Source organism: Ammospiza nelsoni, chromosome 1 (assembly GCF_027579445.1).
Source record: "Ammospiza nelsoni isolate bAmmNel1 chromosome 1, bAmmNel1.pri, whole genome shotgun sequence".
Taxonomy (NCBI): Eukaryota; Metazoa; Chordata; class Aves; order Passeriformes; family Passerellidae; genus Ammospiza; species Ammospiza nelsoni.
Genome location: NC_080633.1, coordinates 118,029,041 through 118,052,239, shown reverse-complemented (window position 1 = coordinate 118,052,239; position 23,199 = coordinate 118,029,041). Strand labels below are relative to the sequence as shown.

Genomic DNA, 23,199 nt, shown 5'->3' with positions numbered 1-23,199 from the left:
AAGAGGGCATTGTGTCAGATCTTATTGATCTTATTGGTTGATAATACATTCACACTTAGTTCATTGCTCAGTACATGGTATTTTGTATATCTATCTAACTTCTGTATTTTTAGTTACTTTACATATTTTCTCTACTGATTCTCATGAGACAGAGCTTATTGTTTTTATAGGTGCACTTATTTTTCACCCTAGGAATAGATTGTTGTGTTAATGAACTCTCATTCCCAAGGCTGTTTTCACATGGGAACTTGCAAACTACTCAGCTGCACTTGGAAGTGACAAGTCAGCTATTAATTTAGCAGACCAAGGCCCAATTTTATGAGGCCTTTATTTTATAATTTCTCTACTCGTCTGTGACAGACAATGAGTGACATTCTGAGTAGAAATCCTGCTTCACCACAAGACATTTGCTCCTCTGGGTGGGGCATTGCATGCATTCCCCACCCTGCATCTACACTGCGCTCACAGCTACACCTCCCTTAGCTGTGATCTGCTTCAATCCTTGAGGTGGCAGAACCCAAATTTTCTACCACAAACCTCCAAGGGGTTTAATTTCTTTAGATCCAAACTACTTTTTTCCTCTCTGCTAAGCAGGCAATGTTGCCTCCAGCACTGACGGAGCCCTCCTCTCACCCCAGCAGAAGCCTGTGGTACTGCTGTGCCTTCTCTGAATCAAAGTCTACAGATTGCAAATGGAAGTGGATAAATCGCTTCAGCGATCTCCAGATTCTCAATATCTTCCTTTTAATTTTTTATCTCTATGAATGAGTACAAATTAACAAGCTCTAGTCTTCTGTTTCTTCTTGCTTTTAGTTTTTCAAAGCCAGCCAAATAATCTTTTGTTTATCCAGTATCATGTGAGCCTTTACCAGCCCCCGTAAATGCACTATCAAGTTCTTCTGTAGTACCCTCATTCCACCCCAGAATGTATGGCCATCGAGCATTTTAGAGCCACTGTGGATATATCTGCTAAGTTTACTACTTAATTACATCCAAGGGCATCCATGAGTACCCATTTGTCTCTGTCAGTCTTTCTCTGCAAATGAGGAAGTCTATTGCTCCTCACATTTTTATTGCTTTTTTTCCGGCTCTATCTTCACATTCAAGTCAACTTTCTCTTCTCTTAATATTGTTTTTAGTATTACCATCTCTGTCGCCAACTCAAATTAGCTCCTTAACACCCCAAAACATAAAATTATTCCTTTTTCAGCTTTGAAAATAGAGCTGAGAAGGTAGAGTGCCATAAAATGGGAGCTTACAATAGCCAGTGGTCTTCTCATATATGATGGAGGGAAAAAAGAAATATCACTTATGTTAGCAAACATGATGGCTAGGGAAATGGTTTTCTCATTGTTAGAAAGTGGCATCATTTCATATTAGGGGAAAGATGAATGTCTGCAGTAGAGTCTGTAACAGGATTAACATTCACTTTGAAGCTACCAGTGAATCAATCTGCCAATGAAAAAGAAAGATAATGCAATACTGCCCTCAATCATAAAAAAACTCTCCCTGAAGAAAGATAAAGTAAAAATACACTTTTCAGAAAACCTTGTAACTCTAAAATTTCAGTCCTCCAAAACAACAGATTTTCATTATTAAGGAGGAAAAGAGAATGAGTGGAAATCAATGCCAAGGAATAAGAGCCATCATATAAATGGTGAGAGTCACATGCCACAATTTTGCTGTATCTAGTCTGTGATATTGAGAAAAACACAGATGAACTGAGATTAAATTTCTGCTAGCAAAACCAACCGTATATTTACTGATTCAAGGCAAAAGACTGTCAAATGAAGTTTGAAGTGAGTCCAGCTATGACGCAAATCGCAGAACACTGGTAAGAGAAAGACTTGTTAAGATACAGAGTTAATAAAGCACAACAGCAATAGACTAAATGCAATAAATATAATGTAGCCTTTTTGAAAAACGGCTTTTCTAGGAGCAGGCAATATATTTTGTTTGACCAACTGGTCCATCTGGAAAACCCTAACAGCTATATCTCCTGATTTATTAAGACAACACCTCTTGCTCTAAATCTTGCTTATTTTATATACTGAAACCATTAAGGCTGTTGAAATAGCACAACTGGAAAATCTAAAAAGCGCAACATATAGACAACAAGTCAAAGTTTAAAACAGGAAGAATTCAAAAATGGTGAAGTTGCGATGACATCAGAAACATGGTAAAGAGAACTAAAGAGGCAAGAATTTCACAGGATAAAGGAAAGTGTTTACCACCTAAAGCCATCACCTAAATTATTTTCAATATTTTGACCACAAATTATTCTGAGTTGGAAGGCACCCACAAGAATCATTGGGTCCAGCTCTTATGTGAATGACCCATACAGGAATCGAACATACAACCTTGGTGTTAATTAGTACCATGCTTTGACTAACTGAACTAATAATTTCTCCTTTCTCTTGCCTTTTGACTGTGGTTCTTCTAAGAAATTCTTGTGATACTTTATTTTCAAGGTTATTTCTCTTGCTTTGAACTTGTCAGTAATCATTGTTTATCCCTTTCTCTTCCAAACAAAACTGACAATTTTTCTTGGTGGAAAATGCTGCTTGCCTTTAGATTTATGAGATTCGGACCTGAGATTTTCAAAGATGTATAAAGTGGTGGATAGTTAATTCTTATTCAACTTTTTTCAATTTTTGCCACATTTTGAGAAAGTATCCATTACCAAATAAAATTATCTTCAAAATTTACCTGACTATGACCTGAAATTCATGGCTTGGTTCAATGTACTTTACTGACTGCTGGTTAGCTATCTCTTTTTAAATTTATAATACCCACTTTTCTAGATAGCTTGAATATCTTCTAAGGCTACAATGCATGATTACATAAATTGGAACACATTAGATAAAAAGGGACCCATATTGTATGATTTTTGTCATGGGTACTCCCTTAAAACAAGAAACTAGCAACTCTGGTTTTTCTACTGCTGTATTTCAAAGCTTAGTGCTACTAGAATTGTGAACAAACCTTATCTTCAGGAAAAATCAGTGGCAGTCTCTCAACTCAGGTGGTCTGCATGGATCTGTTTTACTTTTGAGGCTATTATCTGTAAAGAAGAAGGGAGGACTTTTCTTTTTTTCTGAGAAGAAGCCTCACCATCCCTCTTGCAGGCCAGGAATGAGCATAAAGAAAAGGCACTGAGAACTCTGACCACTTATGTTAGCATTCAGGAACACATAATCACAAAATTATTATATGCAGGTGCTTTTATTAAAGAGCTACAAGTTTCAGGGGACACAGACCCAAATCTGATGCTGACACGGTTTCAAGCTGAACATGTTTTATATTCTATTGTTATATAACTTACATATTAATTATTAAACTTAAGTAGTTCTATTGTATACATTGATTTCATCCAAGCATGGGTTACTTGTGATCCCCCTCAAACCCCTAAAATGGTTTCTCATGATTCTTCTTATGACTAAACAATAATTACATCTAATTACTAAATAATCATCACATCTAACAATCATATCATTTATCATCTGCTGATTACACAGGTGCAGTTTCACATGATCTAGCAAACACAAGGCCTAATCCAGGGCCTACCCTTAACATTTCCCAGGGTTTACCAAGCTTAACTTTCTTTCTAACTCCCCAAATTTTCTATGATTTTAAAATATTGTACTATCACTAAAACTGCTAATTCATCTGCAAGTGTGTTGGGTCCGTCAAAGAGGCTGAGTTCCACATCATATCAGGGAAGCTGTGGGTACAGTTGTCTCAATGAACAGCTGTCCTAACTGTTCATTGCTCACTGAATTCCCAGATTCCTTATCAGTGTATAATGACAGTTTACAGCCCAGTGTAGAGCCTGACTAATCCTGTGCCCCCCTTGGCTCAGCACTCCCTTTTGTTACGGGGGCACATCATTCGCTCCCGGCTGACGCTTCCCACGCCAAGGCAGCAGATATTCCCAGACAAAGCTCTCAGACATGATTTGCTGACTGGGAAATTACCACACAGGCAGCACTAACAAGGAAATGGGTGTTGCTTAAGCTGAGACCCAAAAATTAGGATAACCTATCTGCATGACAGTTAAGATTTGGAGGAGATGGTGTTTACACAGAAGTGCAGGAGTCTGAAAAGTTTCTTTTTAAGCTCCACAAACTAAAACAGACATAAGGCTGCTGCCGTTCGGAAATGAAGAAGAAAGAGGATTGCTACTGGAAGTGGAAAATGGATTTGTAAAGAGGTTTCATTTTAATGGAGCAGCTGGATGAAAGGTACAGACAGGAATGGGCACCACTTAGGCCCGTGTGTGATGTTGAGTGGAAAGCTCAAGAGAGCAGCGCTGGATGCTGGAGTAAGATTGATTTAACAATAGATGCAATTTAAGTGAAAAGGCTAAGGTGCTGGCAACTGGGGGTTGGAATAGCATCCATTTAAAGACAGATTTAATTTCAACAGAAAGGCCAAGGAGGTGGAAGGTGGAGATTAAAACAAAATCAATATTAAGTTAGGTTGGTAGAAACTAGAATCAAATGAGCCACTTAAAAAAAAAAGGCATACTGAATATTTGGGAGTAAGGAAGTAATGTATGGATTCTAAGAACTACTGAGGACTTCTCATTAAATTATATAACCCCTAAAATCAGAATTATTATTCCATTTTAATACAAATATTATTTATTAGAGTAGTAAACAAAAAAAATCTTAAGGGAATGTATGATCTCCACTTTAAAGAAAATTGCATGGTTACAAGTATATTCCTACTTAAAGATAATTCTCTTCTATCACACAATCACAGACTTCTTGGGGTTGGAAGTGATCTCTGAAGATTGTGAAGTCCAAACTCCCTGCTAAAGCAGGTTCACCTACAGCAGGATGCTATTGGTGAATAGCTTCAGAAAGAGACTCCACAGCCTCTCTGGGCAGCCTGTTGCAGTGCCTTGCCTCCCTTAAATAAAGGCTTTTTTTTTTCCCCCTCATACTCAGGAGGAGCTGCCTGTGTTTGAGTTTGTACCCACTACCCCTTGTCCTGTCACTGGGGACCACCAAGAAGAGTCTGGCCCAATCCTCTTGAGATATCTCCACCCACCCTCGTGATATCTGTATGCATTGAAAAGTTCTCCTCTTATTTGTCTCTTCTCCAGACTGAAAAGGCCTGATCACCTCCCTCAACCTGCTGGCAATGTCATTCCTAATGCAGCCCAGGACATCTTTGGTCTCTTGGCCCCCAGAGCACTGCTGGCTCATGGGCAGATGTTGCCCACCAGGACCCCCAGGTCCTTCTCTGCAGAGCTGCTTTCCAGCAGGTCAGTGCCCAGCCTGTGCTGGTTCAGGGGGTTTCTCTTCCCCAGGTGCAGCACCTGGCATTTGCCTCTGTTGAATTTGTACACTGTTGCACAAATGTGTGTATGTATATATATATATGTATATATATATATATATATATATATATATATATATATATATATATATATATATATATATGTATATGTATATATATATATATATATATATATATATATATATATATAATATTTTATATGTGATATGGCATATAATATTCATAGAATCACCGAATTCTAGCATAATTTGGTTTAGAAGAACTCTTTAACAACCATCTAGTCCAACCCCTCTTCACTGAGCAGGAACATCTTCATCTAGATCAGGCTGCTGACCTTCAGTTTTGTTTCCAGTGATGAGGCACCTGGCACTTCTCTGCACAACCTGTTCCAGGGTTTCACCATCCTCATTGTAAAAAATTCTTCCATATATCCAGTCTGAATATTCTGAATCAATGGTGGAAATGATTAACATTAATTGTATTTGAAAAACAGAACTTGATCAGCTAGTAGTGAATTAGCCTTTAACAACTGTCTAGCTATCACTCTGGAAATCAATTCAAAGTTAAGGGGTATCTGCATATACCTGTGTTTGAACAAAAAAATATATATATTCAACTGCATACCCACCCATATGGATATATGTACCCACCTACACACATATATATACATGTACATATTTATCAAAACAGGTAAAATTGTCTCATGAGGTTATAATTTCTGACACATATCTCTATAAAGAAAACTGTGTTAGTACTTTCTAAAAATAGTACATGAAATCTATTTTGCTTTCCTTACAGATATTTCTAAATACTTTACACGTGCTCCTGAAATCTCATTTAAATTACTACATACATTATATGTGCATATTTCTACAGTCAGAATGCAGAACTGTGGATGGAAGCTAGTGATTGCAGCTCTTCACCTTTTGGCAGCTGAATGCTCACACAATTCATTGGTGTAACAGAGATCTTTAAAAAATATTAAATTTTACTCTCCTGAACTCTTCCTCAAGTTCTTACAAAAAGAAAAAAGTTATTGGAGAACTCCATCTTGATGAAAATTACCAAGTATCATTTCAATGTATGAAGCAGAGGAGAATATGCCTCACCCACTGAACTGTCTGTAGTGCCAGATACAGCTGGCTCAGGGCACTTGGGATTTCCTCCCTCAAAAAAGAACATTTCAAAACTGCACTGTGACTTAATCATGACTGCTGTGACCTGCTAATTTTCTGGAGAATATCCAATAATATTATGTTTGCTAAAGTGATTGAGGTGATTCTTTTCTACTGAATTTCAGGAAGAAATTTCTGACTTGTGCTTGAGGGAGGAACTGTGAGAAGGCACTGGAGGTACTCTGACTATTTGAGTGATTTATCCCCTTCCTTAATGAAAAATCAATGAGCTGCTGGCTTGCATGCATCTCCATACCTATTCAAGCAACCCAATATTAAGAAATTAATTTTTTACTGAAGATAGACTAAAATATTTTACTGAAGTGGTTTAGAAACTCAAGGGGGGTTTCCTCAAGTTATTTGAGTCACACTTTAGAGTAAACTATGTTCAACCAATGAAACACTGGAATTAGCTTAGACTTCATTTAGATGATGCCATTTTCTCACGCTTTGTCTGCACCCTATCTGGACAAACCTTACATGTTGGATCCCACATGAAACGTGGTACTTTCAAGCAGGTAACTTCTGCTGCTGCTAGAAATATTCCACAGTTAAAACTCCTCTTTCTGTATGCTTTGCACCATCTATTATTTAAAGACAATCTCTTAGAACAGTGTTCTGCAACAGTCAATGGAGAATACAACTGGAAATGAAGACCATTTTGTACATTTTGCTAGGGGAATGTAAAAGTAGACAGCTGCATGAGTATTTTTTTAAATTTTGCTTTCCTGTGAGAGATTACTCATCCATGGTTTTTAAGCAGAAAAAATAAGGGGGATCATGTCTTTGCTGCAATTTTTTGCCAATAGCCTGTCTAGAATCAAGAACTTTTCCCCCTAGTATTTGAATTTATATTGTTTAATTGCTTTTATTTTAAACCACCTCAAAGATTTTACCCTTGGTTGTGTGCATTATGTCTATGCATATGTTTCCATAGGAACTAGAACAAATGCTTTCTCAGGCAATGTATGATAACCAAATGTAAAAAAAAAAAAAGAAAAAAGGAACAAAAATAAATTGAAATATTATGTAGAGGTAGTTTAAATAGTGTAACATCCCTGCAGTATTTCATCCTTTATTAAATGCATGAGAATTCATTGCGTTAGTTTCGTGTAAGAATGAGCATGCATTTTCAGGTAATTTACACAATTTATTTATCACTAAGGCTAGTGATAAATAAAGAGGACATCAATAGGACTGTAGGACCATACAATGTTGTTAAACCATAAAGTCTTGTTAGGACAGAGTTTTATCCTTTATATTTCCACTACAGGGGAAAATGGAGTCAGGTATAAGTAGGGTAGCAAATAGATGAGTCTGCATCTAATCAACAAAGTCCAGCTGGACAGATCTCTAGAGTCTGTAGAAACTGCAACTTGACATTTGTCTCCATTAAATGCCTGGTGGGGCCGTCCTGGGCACAGCTGAACTGAGGAAGCTCCCTGGATATGCCTGGTGACATTTCTGGTCATACACAACCTCTCCTTCAGTTCAGGGTAGGCATCTGCAGGATGATCACAGAGGCTGCTAGCAGGGAATGAGAGACTCTGGAATGTGGCAGCACCTCAGTGCCAGGAGCAGCAGGAACCACCTGTGGCATTGGCTGGGCTCCCTGGCCTTCCAGGTGTCACAGACCACCTTGAGGACAGGTATGTTGGACCCTTCATCTCTGCAGGAGGCCACTTTTTATTTTTAGAAAACTGTTCAGTTGAACTACAGAATACATCTGGTTATGAACCCACTACTATTCTATGCCTAGCAATATGTATACCTGGAAAAAAATACTTGATCGTGTTGTTTTCTCCAAAACAGGTGAATCAAAATTCTGGGGTTTTGGGTTTCTTGTCCAGATGAACAGAAAGATGCAAACTGCTTTCAAGCCTTCCAAAAATTCTGGTAACCACTCCCATTTTCCAGAAACACTGAAGTTGGGAGAATGCTGTCAATGTGGCAGCTTATAGTGCTGTTTCTCTGCCAAGCAGTAAAACTTATCATTTTAAACATCTGTGTCAAGCATACTCATCCACTGGTCAGGAACAACACATTCTTTTTCCCAGATCATTACGGTTTAAAGGTGACAGTGGTGAGTGCAAAAGCCCAGAGATGACCTGTGCTGCTGTTTGAAAAGTTTTGCTAAGACCTCATTTGCAAGGAGATAATTTAGGACAGTTGTTGACAGGGGATGTTTGATTCGTGTATTGCCCAACAGAAGAGTAGTGCAGAATTCTCCTTCTTGGTGATCCTTGATATTAAACATTTTATGACAAAAAATCTTTTCTCAGAATTTAAATAGATTCACCTTAGATTCACCTGCATATACAATTGCAATTAATGTAAAGATAGTAGTGGGCTGCCAAAAACTCCTTAGTTAAGGAGACTTGGATACTTACATATAAGGTAATCAGATATTTTCAATATTAGCTATTGTTAGCTAGTTCTTCATTCACTTTGCAAAAAATTAGCATATTTGTAATAAATTTATCGCTGCTGGACCTACTGTGTAACTATAAATATTAAATTAAATGTGATATAAAATTCTTTTTATCTTGTTTGATTACTGAGAACAGATGCTCAATGGTGTGTATGAATGCAATGCCATATGTCAGATAAGGCAATGCAGTAGTTTTTCAGAGGAAGTAATAATATATCTTGCTTTACTTAATATCTTTGTAATGATAGCATATGGAGGGTCATATTGGTACCACAATATGGGGAAACTTGTAATTTGTAAAAACAAATTCATCTTCCTCTCTGTTTTGAAAGTACAGCTGAGCTGTGAACACAACTAGCATAGAGGACAGAAAAAAAAGAATCCTTTTTTTGTTTATTAATTCTGTTCTTGTGTTTTCATTTAGGGGGTAAATCTTCATGGTGAATGGAAGCCTTTTCCTTTATTTTTACCCATGCACAAAAGAGGTTTAAGTTTCATTGGATTGGCCTTTTGGCATTTCAGCCTCATTTGTACAAAGATGCTGAAATCACAACTGTAGTTTTATGGCAAATCTTCCCCTCTGATTTCACTGCTATTTCTTTATGCAATTTGTTTACAAATAAGTTTCCACTCCACAAAATGCAGTACACTACAGAACTATCACTTCTGACATGTGTCAGTGTCACATTTATGAACTAGTATTTAGCAGTAGCAGTGATAACAATGGTTTCTCAAAGAAGTCCAGAAACTATTTAGAAGTTTAATCATGATTTTTAGGAATGTATTTTGCCTAGTCTCCAGACTCCAGATTGAATTAAAACAGTAAATCTGACAAGGTGGAAATCAGTTTCTGAGTTCATTTTTAGGAGAAAACGATTCACAAACAGTATAGTGACAGGCTTTTATGATTACAGATTCCACATATTCTACTCCTTCAAAGGGCTTATAGAGATTGATAGATCTACAGAGAGAGAAATGAAAAAATGAAGGGAAGAGATATAAATAGACTTTTTCATTAGGATGAATGATGAAAGGTAATAACCCCACTACCGTAGTATGCCTTTTACATGTCCCTTTTTTTTTCCATTCCTTTTGACCTGCTACCATCTTCCCTCTAAGTAAAAGTTAACTACAGTATGAAATGTAGGTAGGGTGAGCAATAGCTGGAAATAAATGTTTCCTCAAGCATTATTACTGTTCAGAAAAGTGTCCATCAGCTGAAATGTCAGGCTCCAAATCCATTTAAGCACTGCATAGAGGCTAAACAGGCAGCTATTATTAATTTTTAAGTCTGCTTGATGGGTTTTAGACCAAGAACTGGGGTTAACTCAATGCACTAAATATTGCAGAGTATATTTAATTAGGGAGGCTTTGACACTCCGATGGCTGAGGATTTATTCTGTGCAAATTACTGCTTAAAATATGATGGAATAGCTGCATCTACCCAAGAAAAAGATCTGCTGCATCATATTTAAATGCATAAAATTGGTCTTACTTGCAGGTTTTTGGACTTTTTTCCTAATATAAACAGTCTACTTTCAATATGTTTTGAAGCACCATTGTGCTTACATCTAGAATAATTTTCTGTTCATTATGCTGCAAGTTAGCAATGTGAATTTCTCCAGAATAAGTCCTGTTCTTCTCAGCTAATTATCAAACTAAACAATTTTCTTACTGTGCCTTAAACAGACATTTCTTTATTCAAAACATATTTGTGGGAATCTTATGAAGGGGTTAACACTTGTCTATAATGCATTTATCTATAAACACAGAGGGCTCTAAAACACAAATGGCCACTAAGACACAAAGTGAGATATTAATGGGCTGCTTATTTGCTTTGATCCAATTTAGAATCTTAGAAGGCAATAAAAAAGTAGCAAGTCAGAAAATACTTCTTTTCAATGGTTGTAAAATCTCCTAGCTGCATCTATTCCACTTCTTTGCTACTCTTTTTCTGTCCTTTGTGCACTGCTCTGGCCCCTGCCCCAGGTCATTCTCTGCCAACAAAGAAAACCTATTCACACAAGAGTATAGAAGATCAAATGTAAAGATACAAGTGAAATGGGAAACTTGTCCATTCCTAACAAAGGACATTACACCATATTTTCCAAGACAAGTGAGGTGATTTTCACTTGTAACAGACAAGTAAATTGTCATTGACAGTTCTGAAAGACAAGCAGAAATTAAATGCAGACCCCTGAGTCAGTTGAGGAGAATGGGAATGGGTTAGGTCTGCATACTGGGTCACCTTAGCACTTGATGTGTTCTATTGGTTGATAAATATGTTACCTGTTCTCCATTCTCAGTGAATTAAATTTCCATCTGTATTGTATGGCTCAAAACCCTCAAAACCACCATCAGAGGAAAATGAAGAAGCCCCTATCTCTTCTGAACTAGACATGTTTTCAAAGTGAACAGGGCCCTTAACTTGGAAAAAACCCTCTTGTGAGGCCTTGAGTGTGTAAGTCACGTATGGTCTGTAGCACGTGACTGTAGTTTCCATGAACATGGAAAGTTTCCTGAGAGTTTTGTCTTCCACACTTGCCTAAAACAGTGTGCGAAGCACACTACAAAGGGCTAACCAGAGCCTACAGCAATATAACATATTTTTGTAAAAATGGAAGACTCTGTCCTCCCAGGAACCAATTCATCTGTGCTGGCATGTGGGTGTGGATGTGCATGCGCATTTCTCCTTCAAAGGCACTGCAGTTTGTGTCTTCCTCATCACCTGCAGGCTTTCCCTAACAGCTGATGTAGCCCCCCTGTTCCTAGCATTTAGTGACTGTCTCATAAAATTTCCAGCTATCTCTATGAAGCCCTGGCTACTGCCTGACTCATCACAGCCATAGGCACAGGAGCAGTGTCTGGATTTCACCGAGCAAAGGCTGTGTTTATGAATCCCAAACCACCCAGCCACTGTGCTGCTGTGCCATCTGCTGATGCCCTGTGTTACCAGTTCCTCCTAACTGGCAGTTTCCAGCTCTCCTAGGAAGCATTTTCTGGGCTTTTTCTCCTCAAGCCCTACATTTTATTTATGTTTCTTCTCCAGGTGTTCATATTTCTCCTTTACAGCATCCGTCTTTATCCAGGCTCCTTTTGCCTTTCCACAGTACAATATGTGCACACCCTGTAAGTGCTTATGCCTTACCACTCAATTTTATCTGAGGATCTCTTTGATATATTTTCTTCTTAATAAAACCTTTAAATAAAAGTGTTAAAATAGATTTGATACTAATGTCTGTTGCATTATGATGGAGAACTGAACATTGTACCATTTGTAGCAATAAAAAAATATTTTGTTTATAGTCCTTCACACTGTTTTCAATGAAACAATCTGCTTTTCCATCACACACATGAATTACTTGAATTATGTTTTCAATAAGATTTTCCAGGTATTATCAAATACCTTCCTACAAACTAAATTAATTTCTCCTATGATATTCACCCACTAGACCTATTCTGTGAAAAAAGAGAACAACTATGTAAAGATTTATGAATAAAAATTATAAATAAATATTTAGCTTCATGTTATTTATGCTATAACCATAAAATGCTACTGACATTAGTTCTTTTTTTCCCCTAGAGAGAGCTATTTTACCGTTTGCCTCCTCATAAATAAGAAGTAATTTAAATGATCACACGTTGTTCCTTTTTTAAATTTGTTCTTGTGTTCACTCCTCTGCTCATCCAATATTTTTCCATTCTCTCTACTGCTTTTACCAATGGTTATTCCAGTCATGTGGGTATGGTGACATCCTCAGAGAATTCTCACAAACACTTTTCACATAGAATCCTACCAAAATGTTCATCATATTCAGATTTTTCCAATAGTCTCTTAGTGACTTTTTGAGAAATACTTTCTTAAGATGTGCACGTTTTCAAACTTGTGGAACAACAAGAGTACGTATATAAGGGTTTCATTGACAAGAGGATGTCAAGAATATGGGGTCAGCATTTTAAATACATGGTCTAGGTGTCTGTAAGCATAGATCAGGTGTATCTAATTATTGATCAGAATGATATTGCACACTGCAAATGGCTTGGTTTGTCCTCTCCATAAATTTTACTGCTGATAAAGATGCCATTGGAAAAACAGATTAAGATGTTTCAGGAGCTTTGATTCAAATGTAAATGTGCATCCATAAAGGCATATATATCTATATGTATGCAAAATGGATCATATAATTTTCATCTCTGACTGGCTTATGTAAGAGGTTCACAAATCCCTACGAAGCAGTTAAGAAATTGCCATCCCACCTTGATAAGTTGTTAGTACCGAAATAAGTATGTCTTTAAGCATAATTGGTTGTGTACATGAATGCCAGATTCTGCCATTTTTCAAACTGTTCTTTGCCTTGGTAGTTTAATGCAAGACTAAGTTTCAGCCCAGGTACCTTGGCTCCAGGGATGGTGAGGTGTGTATCAGTACTTACAGCTGTCCTCCTCCTCCATGAAAATACTGATCACGTAACAGGCGTACACAAATCCAATCAGCTGTGTGAAAAAAAGAGGAAAAGCCATCATTAGAACACGTTGAACACTTATAAAGCTGTTACTACAATGATAAATACAGGTATCACAGCTAAATTTTAAAGATATTTACTTCTATTTCCTGAATTTACAAATTTCAGTGTAAAGAACTAATTTCTTCACATTTGCTCATTTATATAACTTATATTTTATATATAAATATGCATTTTATAGTTTAAAATATTTTCCTAGTCTCACTGGGATCAGTATTGATGAGTACTACTATTGAGTAATATTGGTGGAAAACATCTGTAGCCTGATGCTCAGCTGTTATTTACATTTCTTTGTTCTTCAATACCTCTGCTCTCACATGGCTTTTCCCACATGAATGTCAGCCTCTATGCACCTCATATGCTTACCAAAATGCCAAAATATTTATTGACTGTTACTGAATTAAGTCATACTAACACTTCTGTGGAATCCACAGGAGATATCTTTTGGTGCTATATAAAGTGTCCCAGTGAAGAACTGTTAGGCAAAATTTTAAATTGATAGGTGAATTGTCATGATGTAACTGAACAGTAAAACTGGGTTATGATTCACTGACATCAGGAAACACTTTATTTGATGTAATTCATGTCAACTATGCAGGAAATGAACAACAACATTTCCCCAAAGAACAACAACAGTCAAACCATGCCATTATTTTAACAGCAGCCCCCATGAAAGCATCCTCCTTAACCTAGATCTGTGTCACTTGTGCCACCAAGAGGAAGGGATTGAGATCTTTAGGATAAAGAAATAGAAACTCCACTCTCTCCTTATCCATATAGACAAAATGCTTTCTTATGACCATGACCAAAGATGAAGAAAATCCCACTGGGCAAGGAAATCTATTAAACTGCACAACCAGACATGTCCAATCTTAAGAAAATATTGTTTGTGCAGCTGTGCACAATTCATGCCATCTGAAAGCCTTGAAAAGACTGCTCATGAGAGATTTCAAAAATAGCCCAGAGATTAGTTTTAAGAACACTCCTTTTTCTCTGGTCCATTCAAAAAATCTAATTAAAATAGTTATTCTAAGGATGTCACGGATCAGCCATCTGAGAAAGAGGTAATTTAATAGTATCTAGACAGGTATAAGCCCCTTCAGAACCAGAAAAATCATTCCAACCTGCTTTCTGGTTGGGCTCCTGGCATGAGGAGCTTTACAAGCAGCTCCAAAAACCTCTCTGCAGACAAAAAGCTTGTCCACACAAGGGAATTCAGGGAAGTTAAGATGAATTAACTAAAGCTGTGAAATCAATGCACATAAGATAAAGTGCATTAAATCCCTGTGTGGCCTTTTCCATTCAGAAATAAAGTGGCCCTAGTTCACTGCAGCCTAATCCTTCTCCAAGGGATTAATCTTCCCATGGAGAATTAAGCTACAGTATGCTGAGGCTGAGCTACTTGTGAATGAGGGCTGTCACAGCGCCGTGACACAGCCCTGTCACAGCTTCCTCTCCAGGGCATTCACCCCACTGCTGTGTTCACAAAGTGACTTCAATCCAACTTTTCTCTCATTCTGAGCAGACACAGCATCAGCAGCTTCCCTGACTGCTTTTTGGTGTCCAGTTTGCTGCGTGGCATTGCCACAGCCTCTCTCAGGTGAGCAGCACTGATGCTCTGACCAGCTAAACACAATCCAGCTCTGGAGGAGGCTGGGATGGATCCATGCCAGAGCTGCCCATCCCCATGAGCCTGGTGCCATGGGGCTGCAGCAGGATGGGACCCACAGACACGGCAGGGCTCACTTTGCCTGCTGAGAGTTGTCTGGGTGGTTCGGAGCAGTCCAGCTCCTGCTATTAATGACAATGGGATCTTATGGATCAGCTGCCAGCACACCCAGGGCCAGCAGTGTCTTACAGACTCCTTGGCAGATTAAATACATTTTTTTCCTTAAACTTCACAGTTTAGAGCACCTTTCAGGCATGACAACTAAACAATACAATATGAAGTCTTCCAAGAGATCAAAAGACAAATCATACCTGAGATGCAGAGCTTGTGCCACCTGAAGGTTACATATAATTTAAAAATATTGCATTAGTACCTTGGAAAAACCAGAACTCAGGTGATTTTTCATAACAGGATGTCACCTGTTTATTTACAATGTTTCCTGATCACCATTTGTGTTGTGCAATTTGACTGCATAAGTCACTGGTGTTTGTTTCTTTTTCTTAAAAACGACTAAAATATTTTGAAGATTAAAGCTGCTGAGCAAATAATGAACATGATAGAAATTAATTGTAGTACAGGCTGTGGGTTAAGTTTTTGTGAAGGAAGATCAAATATTAGAATTATTTACTCTTTCCCATAATGTATTTTTTTTTCTTATTAGTAGTATTCTGTATTAAATTAGCTTTATTTTTATAAATGCATTTCCTTCTTTATATGTACATGTGGGCTCTATATCCATGCATATTATATAAAATGTATCTAAGTGCTTCCAGCATATTTCTCAAGTGTCTAAGATGTTGGGCAAGTGGACAAAGCACAGCAAGACTTCCACTCTAACAAGTAATAAATGACCTGACACAGAGAAAGCATGGGGAAAACTACTCAAAAAAGTCTTCCAAAAATGTGGGTCATGACAAGCCTGAGTTTTAACAGTCCAAAGAGTTTACATCCTGCTCTTTTAGTAGACCTTCTCCTTAATCTTTCCCCACTCTCTTCAATGTTTGAAACACACTTTGTCCAATCTGTGACCTTTTTGCAAAATCAGCAACCTTTTTCTACTTTTCAGAAATATATTTCTTTATATTCCTCAGCATTAGAAATCACTGCTAGCTGTTATATTTATGATGTATATTCGTTTAAAACACACCATCTGTTTAGTTATTAGTACTAGGAGAAATAAAAAAAGTATATATGCGCTCTCTTTCAATTTTGTGGTCTTTTCAATAGGAAGAAAAAGATGAGGTGAATAACAATAGCCCTCCATAATCCAAATCTTTCTGTAGTTAAAAGTCAGAATGCATTTTTTTGAAAGAATAAAACAACAAGGAGAAAAAAGGAGCCCTTTAGCATCAATTGCCAGGTATTGCTGCTTGAGGGGTCAGCAATGCTTGGCTTGTAAAAAACAAGTAGTTATAGTTGGGTAAGTGATATCTACAGCACCATCAACACAAAGTGATAAAGTGGGAATATACCCTTTGACAGATGAGACTGTTTCTAAGTCCTTAAACAGAGTTACAGCCACCACTGTGTGAATATTTTTGTAAATTAATCAATTAAATCCTCTTATTTTGTGTTATTGATGCGCATGCTCATAAAATATTTATTCCAACAAATTGCTTTTGGTATCTTGATTAACACAGCTGCTGTTTAATTAATAGTGTTATGCTCATGTGAACCCATCTAGCCACCAGGCTAATTGCCAGTCTTGGTACTGGAAATGCTGGCTATTTGCCTGGCACCAAGTGATAGACTTAAATGTGTGTTCCCTGATAACCAAAGCAATTATGATGCACATGAGCTGGAAGATTCCTAATTTGGTCATCCTGAGTTGCAGTAATCATTCAAAGGGACCAATGAAGGGGTTGGAACAAGATGTCCAAAGCATCAAAGATCACTAGCACCTGAAAGCATAAATAGGAGCCTCTGCCTTGATCCATAGAGAAATACAGACGGCCAGGAGGCCTTGTCTTGACAACACTGACTTCAAGGCATGGAAACTTTCTGGGATCCCTGCACTGTACAAGACTCCCTGTCTTACCTGAAGAGCCCAGGCTGTTAGGTGTCTCAGAAGATGCCTGTCAGTGCTATTCTGCAGAAAATCAGGTGGGAAATTGTGGATAAAGGCTGCTGTCCTCTGCCTTCATCTATAGAGTGGTTAGGTTACACATTTTTCTCTAGAAAGAATAAACAATGCATAAAATATTTCAGGGAATCACAGGAGGTTTTGGTGGAAGGGACTTTAAACCTGGTTCAACCTCCCTGCTGTGGGCAGGAGCATCTTTCACTAGGTCAAGTTTCTCAAATTTCATCCAGCCTGTTCTTGAACACTTTCAGGTATGGAGCATCCACTGTTCCTCTTGGCAACCTGTTCAAATTCCTCACCACCCTCATTCTAAAAAATGTCTTCTTTATGTTCAATCGTGATCTATGCTCTTTCAATTTACAACTCTTACCCTTTGCCTTCTCACCACAGACCATGGTAAAAAGCCCCCTTTATATATGGAAAGGCCAAAATAAAGTTTAAATAGCCCCGTCTCTCAGCCCTCCAAATATTCTCATGGCCCTCCAAGTGGTGTATCATGAAAGCAGAGTAGAGGGGTAGAATCACCTCCCTTGACCTGCTGCCTACACTTTTTGTGATGCAGCCAAGGGTACAATTGCACTTTGTTGACTCATGTTAAGTTTGCCATCCACCATGATCTCCAAATTGTTCTCAGCAGGGCTTCTTTCCAGCCATTCATCCCCCAGCCTGTACTGCTATCAGGGATTGCCCTGATGCAGGTACAAGATCTTGCACGTGGCCTTTTTGAAGTTCACGTGGCTCACACGAGCCCACTCCTTGGGCCTGCCAAGGTCCCTCTGGGTGGCATCTCATCCTTCAGGCCCATCAACAGCACCACCCAGCTTGGTGCCATCAGCAAAACCTCTGAGGGTGCAGGCAACACTGCTACGTCAGTAACGAAGACATGAAATAACACTGGTCCCACTGTGGGCCCCTGAGTGATATCACTTGTTATTGAACCTTGAGCCATAATTCTTTGGACACGACCACACAGTATTTTCAGACCCATCAGAATTTTCCTACCAAAAACCTTATTTCTTCAATGACTAGATGAGAAGTGTGGCTGAATTTTCCAAGTCATAGTGAAGGATAGGCTCAGGATGTGAGAAACAATTGTCAACTAGGCTATAAGTTGGCTGAGACTTCAGTGGGGAGTCCACAAAGGGATTTTTTATTAGTGGAACATGGGTACATTGGAATGATGCTATTATCAAGGCTTTTGATGCATAATTTCTTTTCTGCTGATATCCTTAGGTAGAAATAAAATACTAGTAGTCTCTGTTATTTTTCTCCCATGCAGGCAGCAGGTTCTCAAGAGCACCCTAATGCTTTAGTCTAACTAAAATCTCCAGGCTTAAGCTATGGACATCTCCATGAAATGTAAAGTGAAATTAGATTATATAATTGTCCATCATTAAACTGAGAGAAACTATTAAAACACGTAAGAAATTAAAAAACTAATCATTTGAGCAAATATATGCTGTGAGATATAATTGCTTTAATAAAATGGATATTACTAGAATATATCCTATTAAAAATAAGAATCAAACTGAGTGCAAAAATGTATGTTTACTTGCTAATTAATGTATTTTAATAGTTGCTACTTAATGTGGATTAACCTTTCCTTAGGAAAGCAAGGACAAATGCAAAATAAAACTAGAGCGATGTTTTCAATCAAGGCCATTTGCTGAAGACTGAAATGCTTTTTATTAAAATTGATGATTTGGATAATTTTGATTTAAGTCTTCCTGCTTTGCTTTGTCATCATCAGCTGTGGCCTTTGAATACACTCTCACAGTATGAGATTACTTTCCTATCAGCTTCTCATACTGCAGTTGCACTGGTTCACAGCAGATATGTGAGTCTTTCCTAAGTATTTAGGATTACATGAAGCAGAGCCCTGGGCTATCAGGTTAATCTTCAAGGTCAGGTGTACAACAGGTCATTTACCACAGTTAAGCAATTACAAAGAGATTTGTAGAGATCTCATTGCATCAACATGGAACCATCCACATAAACAAAATAAATGTACAGTACTCCTGGCTCCAAGAGGATGTGTGTGACATTGTAGGTAAACTAGATTTGGAAGATTTCTCCAATCTGAAAATTGGAGAAAATGGAAACTTCATACTCTTCATTGTACACATCTAGTCCACCCAGCTTGTCATTGCACTGAACACAGCTTTTTCCTGACTTCTTTTTTGCTGATAAGAACTGAAAATCGTTATTTCTTATTTATGTCTTGGGGTTCTTCAAAAATGTAACTTGGCAGACACAATTCCTTTTATTCTGCAAGATATTTCACTATAACCTAATTTCCTACAAAGACTGAGGGAATACGGATGGAGAAGAAACTTTTAGAATTGAATCTTTATGCATTAAAAAATTGTAGGATACAAAGCTTGACAAAATGTTTTAAATTTAACTTATAAAATGGAAACTATGTAGCAAGAGTGAATTTACTGAGCAAAAAAGTAAAAATGCATTCAATTACAAAGCATCCTGCCTATTACCCTGTCTCCTGATTAGCATTTTCACAAGAGTTAACAACCACTGAGGAGAAGTTGAAACATGAGTAGTTAATCTTAGCTACCTATTTGCCACTAACACTTTTACTACTCTGCAGAGAGGACTGTAAACCCTTTTCCTCCATTAAAGTCTAGAAAAGTGCTAAATCAGAATGGGAGATACATAAGGGAAACAGGATATTATCCCAGTATCTGTGTGCATTCACGATTCAGCAAGATAGAAATATGAATAGGATTATCAGGCACAAAGAAATCATAACTCTACACATTTCAAGGCAATGACAAAGGAAAAAGATCCAGAGTAACAGCAGTATATATTTGGAGCATAATAATAACCATTTGCTACTATAGTATAGAGTTATCCAATTATATGACTCTATACAATTATGTACCCTATGTGCATGATTTTAAACATTTCACTAGAAACATATTGTAAAACTATAGATAATTTCAAAACTGAATAATGCAATTTTTAAAATTAAAGAACAGACAGTCTCAAATGTATGTTTGCATTTTCCAGAATTATATTATGAAATGCATAATATTTTACATTGGTAGCAGGGGGAGGCTCAACCTGAAAGTACTTAGAAATCTAAAACCATAAAAGTGCACAAACAACTGGAAAATTGTCCAGAAAACATAGCGGGAAAAGGTAGCAGCAATAGCTGAAGTACTCTGTGATGTCTGGTTTTGTTTTTTTTTTCCTCTCCTTCATCTTCCTAAAATCTATTTGATTTGAGTTGAATAAAATTCAGGCTGTAGGGCTATTGTCTACCAATTTAATCAGCACAGCACAGAGCCTGTCTGATCCAGCTGCGCCATTTGTAGATGCAGTTGAGAGATCCTGGAGACTACAACTCTGAGAGCCCTTAAAATGTGCTAAGGACTCTAAAAATGGGTGACAGGAGCTTGTGAGGACTTTTGCTATATATTTTCCATGGAGAAGCAATTGAGCAGATCCTAAAATGTCTGTTCTTAAAATGCATAGAAGTTGTTGGCTAATACTGCAGGAGACAATTCCTCTTGAATACCATTTAGCTGCTTGGGCCCAGCAGCAGGCTGGAAGAGACTACTTACAGCTGTTAGCTACTGTGCTTTTTGAAGTACTACCCTGTATTTGCTGTTCTCACAAGTCCTTGTTCCCACAGGGTCTCTTGGGCTTTAAATTAAAAATTGTATCGGCAATCTAATTTTCCCAGGCCAAGATCAGAAACTTTGCACTTGGTCTGGGAATTTATTTCTCCAGCAGCAAAAATGCAGAACTACCCTGTTACCCAGTTGCCCAAAATTACTTTACCAGTTAAGAGAAGGACTGATGTGTTATGTTACCAAGATGTGTTCCAGCTTTGTCAGGACTGAGAGCAAGAAGGGAAACACAGTGCGTGTGCTCTCTCTCCCCTCTTGCTCTTCAGCTTAGCTTTGGGTTATTTTCCCTCCTTTTTTTTTGCTTCAAGTCCTTAGAAATAATATTTTGTGTTCTGAGATCTGAAAGATGGAGGATTTTGAGCAAACTGTGCAATCCAATCCTGTGTATATTTACATAGGTCACAGAATTTCACCTAGGTACTCTGTTAGCACTGTGATAATATCAGAACAACCCTCACAGACTAGGCTGGGGTACTGGTGTACTCCAAGATGAGTTATGGCGACAGAAGTGATCTGGGAACCTTTGTCCTTTTCTCAGAGAAGAGATTAGGAATAAACACCATTAAGCATTAATTCTTATCTATTTGGTTGTCTGCTGTGTGATAAAGATCTAAGTTTCCTAGTTGGAATGAAAAGGAAGTCTCAATATGTAAAAACACTGAACACAGTATTTAAACATGACTGGTCAGAACAGTGTTTTATCTTGAAATATATTAATTGTTTGTTAATGATATAGCTGGATACACTGAAAGTCAAAAGTGCAAAATAAAGTCAACCTTAAACGTTGAAAGTTTAAGAGCTAAACAATGGAAAGTGAAGGGGATGAGGGTGGTAAGAAGAAAGAGAAAGGAGATCTACATCTGAGCAGAATTAATAAAATCACCAAAAAAGAACTGGATAAACAAGTGAGACTTTAGATCTGGCTTTTGTCTAGTGCATAAAGAAAATAAAAGTCATCCTAAGAAAGGGTCAAAGTTCTCATATTTAATTTAATAACTAATTAGTTTGTCAGCTGAATAACAGAAACTGAGAAAACCTTTTTTATCTAATTTTACAATAGGCAGGCGAAAAAATGACCTTCTTTCATTTCTGCCAAACTGACTTTGTGTTACTTGTTTTTTATATTTTCTAAGTACCTGCTTTTATTTGCATTCACCTTTACTTTTCAGTGTTAAGGATAATTTCAGAGGTACTTGCAGATCACACTATATTTCCTATCTTTTGATATAAAATTCAGTTTGATGGTGTCTTGTAACCCAAAGTATTTCCTAAAGAACTCATCAGGTAATGACTTTATCTCCACCTAAGCTGCACATACTTAATGTCTGCCAGTGACTAAAGCCAAAGTAAATCTCTTTGGCAAGTGACAAGGTACTTGGGAAGGTTTTTGAATCCCAGGGAAACTGATTATGCATGCAGGGGGCACAAAAGAAAACTGCTTTTAGAACAACAGAATATTGCAAATCTTGGCCATTTTTTATGCTAATACTCCTTTTAAAATTCTTTCACTGCTTATACTGCAATTATGAAAGATGTTCTTTGTTGATAGAATGCCAAAAGATATTTTTCCCTCCTTATTAGATCTGAAGGCACATAATGAGAGCATTATTTCCACTTACTTCTTACAACAGACACAGAGAATGTATTTTCATTCCAACAATGCATTGAAATCTGTAAGAATGACTTCTTTTCTACTGAATAATTTCTTTCCCTTCATGTACAATGTAAATAACACATGCATGAAACAATTATATTACCATAAGGCAGTAGCCATTTAAAGACAAACAAACTGTGACATGCAAACAAAAATGTCTAGTTCACGATTTCAGTGAATTATAACAGTCTGATCCCCACTATTAGCCAAGCATCTTTATAGATATATCTTAAATACTTAATTAAAAAGAAAGAACATAATATTATCCTGGCTCCTGTTAATCTGTAAATATGGCTTAAAATCAAATGAAAAAAAATGGCAAAGCTTTCAGTAACAACAGTTATGCCACAGCATTAAGTCGAGGGAGGTGATTCCCTTCCTCTGTTCTTGCAAGACTGTGTCCAGCTCTGGGGCTCCCAACATAAGCAGGACATGGACCTGCTGGAGTGAAGCCATGGAGATGATCAGAGCCTCTCCTGTGAAGACAGGCTGAAACTGCTGGGGCTGCTCAGCCTGGGGAAGAGGAGGCTCTGGGGAGACATTAGAGCACCTTCCAATGCAGAGGCACTTTTTACAAGTGATAGGACAAGGGGCCTGTGTGAGAGTGTTGAGGCAGGGGAACAGGTTGCCCAGAGGAGAAGTTGTGGATGGAAATGTTCAAGGCCAGGCTGGATGGCGCTTTGAGCAACCTGGTCTAGCAG

General features: G+C 37.7%; 1 protein-coding gene across 1 annotated transcript in view; it reads right to left on the bottom strand.

Annotated features, from left to right (window-relative positions):
• The window catches only part of NKAIN3 (sodium/potassium transporting ATPase interacting 3), a 332,682-nt gene that overhangs the window by 8,295 nt on the left and 301,188 nt on the right, over positions 1–23,199 (bottom strand). Inside the window, exon 5 of the mRNA XM_059470082.1 lies at positions 13,350–13,410. Coding sequence (XP_059326065.1) covers positions 13,350–13,410 — 61 coding nt within the window. The remainder of the gene's footprint in view (positions 1–13,349; positions 13,411–23,199) is intronic.